The sequence below is a fragment of the Pezoporus wallicus genome, unplaced genomic scaffold (assembly GCF_028554395.1).
Source record: "Pezoporus wallicus isolate ANWC-B61680 ecotype Strahan unplaced genomic scaffold, APGP_CSIRO_Pwel_v1 contig_10893, whole genome shotgun sequence".
Taxonomy (NCBI): Eukaryota; Metazoa; Chordata; class Aves; order Psittaciformes; family Psittacidae; genus Pezoporus; species Pezoporus wallicus.
Window position 1 is genome coordinate 15,713 of NW_026636070.1, and position 6,023 is coordinate 21,735.

General features: G+C 65.1%; 1 protein-coding gene across 1 annotated transcript; it reads left to right on the forward strand.

The window, feature by feature from the left end:
• The first annotated feature begins 2,055 nt into the window (after window positions 1-2,055).
• Window positions 2,056-5,686, forward strand: PDK2 (pyruvate dehydrogenase kinase 2). The gene is made up of 10 exons (XM_057399006.1): window positions 2,056-2,217; window positions 3,093-3,164; window positions 3,333-3,517; window positions 3,749-3,838; window positions 4,125-4,202; window positions 4,295-4,371; window positions 4,456-4,554; window positions 4,670-4,789; window positions 5,151-5,264; window positions 5,355-5,686. Exons 1-10 carry the CDS (start codon window positions 2,150-2,152, stop codon window positions 5,493-5,495), a joined length of 1,044 nt encoding a protein of 347 aa, XP_057254989.1. The 5' UTR covers window positions 2,056-2,149; the 3' UTR covers window positions 5,496-5,686.
• The last annotated feature ends 337 nt before the right edge of the window (window positions 5,687-6,023 follow it).

Consider the following 6,023-nt stretch of genomic DNA (forward strand, 5'->3'; position numbering starts at 1 on the left):
GCTCCTGTCTGCTTCGCCGGTGTGCAGCTCAGCTCTTGCACACTCGTGCCTTGCACGCTTACGGGGACGAGCCCCAAACGTGCCCCCTGTGTTCCCTGACGTGGCTGCTGCTGGTCTCACCGAGTGCCTTCCCCCCGCACAGACACTCCTCCCGCTGTGCTCCGCACACGTTCTCGCACGGCCCCCCACCCTGTGCATCCCTCTTCCCCCTGGCTGGGTGCCTCCGCTAAGGCTGCATGTGCGGTTGGGGATGGTGGGAGCTCGTTCCTTCCCTTCCCTCCTCCAGAGCAGTGCAGGGGGCTGATTCTGCATGTTTACCCCCCCTCTCCAGCCTGCATCTGCCTTGGCAGAGGGGGTGTGCAGAGCACAAGGCCGTGTCCCCCCATCCTGCAGCCTTATCCCCCACAGGTCTGTCCTGCCCCGTGGATGCTGCCGCGGGGGTTAAGTTGTTCTGTGTCTTGTCGGTTTTGGTGCAGTCGGTACTGGGAGCTGGGGGGGGTCCTGGACCCTTCCCCTTTCCCCTTTTCCCACCAGGGCCCAATAAAGCCTCACTCTGGGATTTGTAACCTCTTGTCTCCTCTGTGTCATGGATAACAGCGTGATGGAGGTGGGAAAAGGGTTGTTTGGAGGGGGGGTGTCTGTGTCCCCAGAGCAGGGCAAGGGAGGGGATTCTTCCCCTCTGCTCTGGTGGGCAGAACTGCGTGTGGCTGTGTCCAGCTCTGCGGCAGCCACACAGGAGGGACGTGGAGCTGTCGGAGCGAGGCCAGAGGAGGCCATGGGGATGCTGCGAGGGCTGGAGCAGCTCTGCTCTGGAGCCAGGCTGAGAGAGCTGGGCTGGGGCAGCCTGGGAGAAGAGAAGGCTCCTGAAGGGGAGACCTGAGAGCAGCTCCAGTGCCTGAAGGGGCTGCAGGAAACCTGGAGAGGGGCTTGGGACAAGGGATGTAGGGACAGGCCAAGGGGAATGGCTTTAACCTGCCAGAGGGGAGATGAGATGAGCTCTTAGGCAGAAGCTCTTCCCTGGACACCTCTGTCCCCCAGCCTGGGGGGGATGCGGCGGGTCCGGGGCGGCTCCGCTGCGGGGTTTAAGGGGTTACAGCGGTGGGCGTGGTCATGGGCAACCTCCCCCTCCCCTCCGCGCTCATGGGTAAATAACCGGCGCTGGGATCACCACCCCTTTGCCCCCCCCCTCAGTGGGGTGTTACCCCCACGGGCAAGCAACGCCCCCCCCCGCCCGTGATCCTCCGGGTAACTGCCCTCACCCCCGATAAATACCCCCCCCCCCCCCCCCCCGAGGTGTCTCCTATCCCCACCGGTAAATAACCCCCTGTGTGGGACCCCCACCCGGTGCTTCCCCCTCCGCAGCCCGTCTGCCCCCCCCCCCCCCAGCACAGTGACACGGGGTCCCCCCTCAAGCCAGCCCCCCCAAATACCCGGCGGAGGGGGGAAATACCCCAACCGTCCCTGTCACCCATCGAGGGCCCCTCCTGTCCCCATTCCCCTCCCACCGGGGTTTAATGTCAGCGCTATATTTACCCACATCCCCCCCCCCTCCCGGCACCATCCTGGGCCGAGGCTGGTGTCTGCGCTCTGCGAGTCCTCACCCCCCCACCCCGGGTCTGCACCATCTCACCGACACCGGGCCCCCCATGTCCCTTGTCCCCGGGGACATGCCCCTGCAGGGGCTCAGGGACAGATTTGCCCCCTGTCCCCCCCCCACCTCGCTGGCCACCGCAACCTGGCTGGACACTTCGGTGTGTCCCGGTGACAGCGGGTGTCTGTGACCAGCTCTGTTGGTGGCCCAGGTCCTTCTCCCCTCCCCATTGCCCTCAGGGGGGGTTCCAGTCACAGTCTGGGACATACTGGGCTGTACTGGTATCCCAGCCTGTCTTCTCCAGCCAGCTGAGCTGTGCCCCTCCCCAGCCCCTCCAGTGTCCCCCTCCAGCCAAGAGCAGGACCTGCTGCTGGCTCTGCCCCAGTCCCCCCCAGTGTTCCCCAGCAGGAGCAATGCCAGCCCTGGGGATGGGGGTGTCCAGCCAGGGCTCAGCCCGGTTTCCTCCCCTCCTTGCCCCCTCCAGGCTCCAGCAATGCCTGTGAGAAGACCTCCTTCGCCTTCCTGCGGCAGGAGCTGCCCGTCCGCCTCTCCAACATCATGAAGGAGATCAACCTGCTGCCGGACCGCGTCCTGCGCACCCCCTCGGTGCAGCTGGTGCAGAGCTGGTGAGACGGGGGGGCTGCCGCCCGTGGGGTCCCACCGCCAGCAGAATCCCCCATCCCACACCGCCTCGGCTGTGGAGGTGCCACCACCACCGTCTCCATGGGTCCTCCTGCCACTGCTGTAGCTCATGGGGGTCCCACCGCTGACGTTTCTGTCCCGCTGTTGTCACCCAGAGGGGTCCCACCGTGGATCCCAGCGCTGTCACCTCTATGGCTCCCCATCGGCACCCCAACTCCTGCCAGCGCCGTTGCCGGGGGGGGGGGTCCCACCACCCACCAGCTCTGCGTGTCCCATCCCACCGCTGCCACCGGCTCTCCTCTGCACGCAGGGCTGGCAGGGCAGCACCACATCCTTGGCTGACAAGGTGCCAGCGGGGTGCTCCAGGTCACTGGTGCCACCTCCGTGTCCTGCCCCAACCTCCTGCCCCCTAAAAGGGCCGAGGGGATGCACGTCCTCAGGGGGGGCTCCGCGTGTCCCTTTAAGCACCGTGTCCCCCCCCCAGCGCCATGAACCTTCTCCCAGTGCCGCCACGTGACGAGTTGTTTGTGCAGCGTCCTCAGCTCCCCTCTTGCAGTGACTCTCATGTCCCCGTGCTGGAATGGTGGCCCCTGGGGACACAGCCCCTCCAGTGGGGTGGGGGGGCTTGAGGGTCACTGGTGGGGGAACGTGAGGGCTGCAGGCTTGGACCCCCAACAAGCACAGGGTGGTTTAATGGGGCAACGGCGTTTTGGGGGGGTTTCCTGGTTGAGGGGGTCCTGAGCCCCTGTGGCTGAATGGGAGGTGCCCCAGAGCACCCTGTGCCCCCCGGCGTGGGGTCCCCAGGGTGTCCCCTCTCTTTGGGGGCATCAGGGTGGGAGATAACCGGCTCCTTCCCCAGGTACGTCCAGAGCCTGCTGGACATCATGGAGTTCCTGGACAGGGACCCCGAGGACCAGGCCACCCTGGGGCAGTAAGTTGGGGTTAATACCCCTTGTCCTTGATTTTGGGGTGTCACCTGGCACCCTGCAGCATCCCCAAACTGTCCACACCCCACAGAGCATCCCGGAGCCACCAGCTCCTGGAGCTGGGCTGTGCGGGGACCTGGTGCCCTCCAGCTCCATCCCTTTGCCCTCCTCAGGTTCACAGATGCCCTGGTCACCATCCGGAACCGGCACAACGACGTGGTGCCCACCATGGCGCAAGGGGTCATCGAGTACAAGGAGGCCTATGGGGACGACCCCGTCTCCAACCAGAACATCCAGTACTTCCTTGACCGCTTCTACCTGAGCCGCATCTCCATCCGCATGCTCATCAACCAGCACAGTGAGCGCCGTGGGGACCCCACCTGCCCCTGGGGGTCCCCTGCCTCGAGCATCTCCATCAATCCTGGGCATCCCACCCCAGCCCTGAGCATGCCCCCTCTTCCCTCCCAGCCCCGGGGATCCTGTCCCGAGCATTTCCCTTTCCCTGATGTCTCCCTCAGGATCTGCCCCGAGCATCCCCCTGTCCCTAATGTGCCCTCTGGGGTACCCACTGCTCTCTGTCCCCCCCCAGCATTGCTCTTCGATGGTAGCACCAACCCCGCGCACCCCAAGCACATTGGGAGCATCGACCCCCATTGCAACGTGGTCAATGTGGTGAGAGGTCTGTGGGGACTGGGGGGGCTTCCCCTGCATGGGGGGACTGAACTGAGGGGAGGGGGTTGAAGGTCCCCCTCGCCTTCCCCTTGCCCAGGGCTCTGCCTGTTTGGGAGCCATTTATGTCATGAGCTTGGGTGGGCCTCAGCCAAGGTGTCCCCTCTGCTTTGGGGTCACTCCAGAAGACCCCCAAAACATCCTGGATCTGGAATGGGATGGGGAGTGAAGGGGACCCCAAACGCGGCCCCAGCCTTCGTGCTGGGGGTGCTGACCCTTCTGCCTCTGCCTCCCAGATGCTTACAACATGGCCAAGCTCCTGTGTGACAAGTACTACATGTCCTCACCCGACCTGGAGATCGAGGAAGTGAACGGTGAGGCCAGGCTGGGGAGCATCACTGTGGCAGGGGATTCTTGGGTGGCTTATTTGGGGTTGGGAAGGACGGCGCTCTCCTCTTCCCCGCAGCCAGCAACACCCAGCAGCCCATCAGCATCGTCTACGTCCCTTCGCACCTCTACCACATGCTCTTTGAGCTCTTCAAGGTAACCCCGGCCCCATAGCGTGGTGGTGAGGGGGAGCAGCAGGGAGGTTATGGAGGGGTCCCATAAACTGCTCTGTGCCTGCAGAATGCCATGAGAGCCACGGTGGAGAGCCACGAGAGCAGCCCGCGGCTGCCAGCCATCAAGGTGATGGTGGCCCTGGGTCAGGAGGACCTCTCCATCAAGGTACATCAGGGACCACCAGCTCCATCGCGGGGGGGGGGTGGTCCCTGACCCCAGTCTGGGGACACTATGGGTGAGGGGCTGGAGCAGGGCTGTCACCCCCCACCCTGTCCTGCAGATGAGCGACCGGGGCTTGGGCGTCCCGCTGCGGAAGATCGAGCGGCTCTTCAGCTACATGTACTCCACTGCTCCCACCCCGCAGCTGGGCACCGGGGCACCCACCGAGGGAACCCCCCTGGTAGGTGCCATGGGGACCCCAAAGGGACGGGGCACAGGGCGCAGGTCTGCAGAGCGGGGTGGCACAGGGACTTCTGGAGGTGGCTTGGCCATGTGTGGGGATGCTTGGGGGGTGGCTTGAAGATGTTTGGAGGTGGCTTGGGGGCCTTTTGGGGTGCCTGGGGGTGACATGGACATACTTTGGTGTGGCATGGGGACCTTTGGCTGCGCCTGAGAGTGGTGAGGTGACTATTGAAGGTCCCACATGGACACTTGAGGGTGCTCGTGTTGCTATTAGGGTGGGGGGGGGAGGCTTGGTGTCCCCTGGGGGTGCCCTCCCTAGCTCTGGGGACCCCCCACCCCATCTCCTCCCTCCACCCCAGGCTGGATTTGGCTATGGCTTGCCCATCTCCCGCCTCTACGCCAAGTACTTCCAGGGGGACCTGCAGCTCTTCTCCATGGAGGGCTTCGGCACCGACGCCGTCATCTACCTAAAGGTGGGTCTTTCCCCTGGGACGGGGGGTCCGTGTCCTCCGGGGGCGCACGGGGCCCTCCTCATCCCCCCCCCCCCCCCGTGTCTCCTGCAGGCCCTGTCCACAGACTCGGTGGAGCGGTTGCCGGTCTATAACAAGTCGGCGTGGCGGCACTACCAGCCCAGCCAGGAGGCAGGGGACTGGTCCGTGCCCAGCACCGAACCCAAGAACACCTCCACCTACCGCGTGCCCTAGGACCCCCTGCAGGCTCGCTGCCCCCCCAGGCTGTAGATAGCCCCTCACCCAACTGCCGGGGACCCCCATAGCCCTGGGGTGGTGTTGTAGCATCCCAGTGCTTCCTCCCCCTGCGGTGGTTGGGGCTCACTGGGAAGACTCTGAAATGTGGGGTGGAGGGGTCCGAGCACCCCCCCTCCTGCCTTGGTGACTCTTAGGTACGTAGCTGGGGATGGTACTGGAGCAGCATGGAGGGGTTATAACCCCTGCTGCCCCACACGCACCCCCACACCTTGGCACCCACCCCAGGGCCAACAGGGGACTGGTCCTTTCCCAGTATGACCAGTACTACTTCCCTGCCCGTCCAACCCTGACTGGGGGGGGGGGGGGGGGGAACTGGGCCTGACTTCTCCCCCCCCCCCAGCTCCCAGCCCTGGTATTGCACTACTGAGCTGCCCTCATCCACGTGTGCACCCCCGCACCCCGGGTGGGTGGGCTCCCCCCACCCGCTGTCAGTAAATTGGATGTTCACTGAGCTCCCAGTGTGGT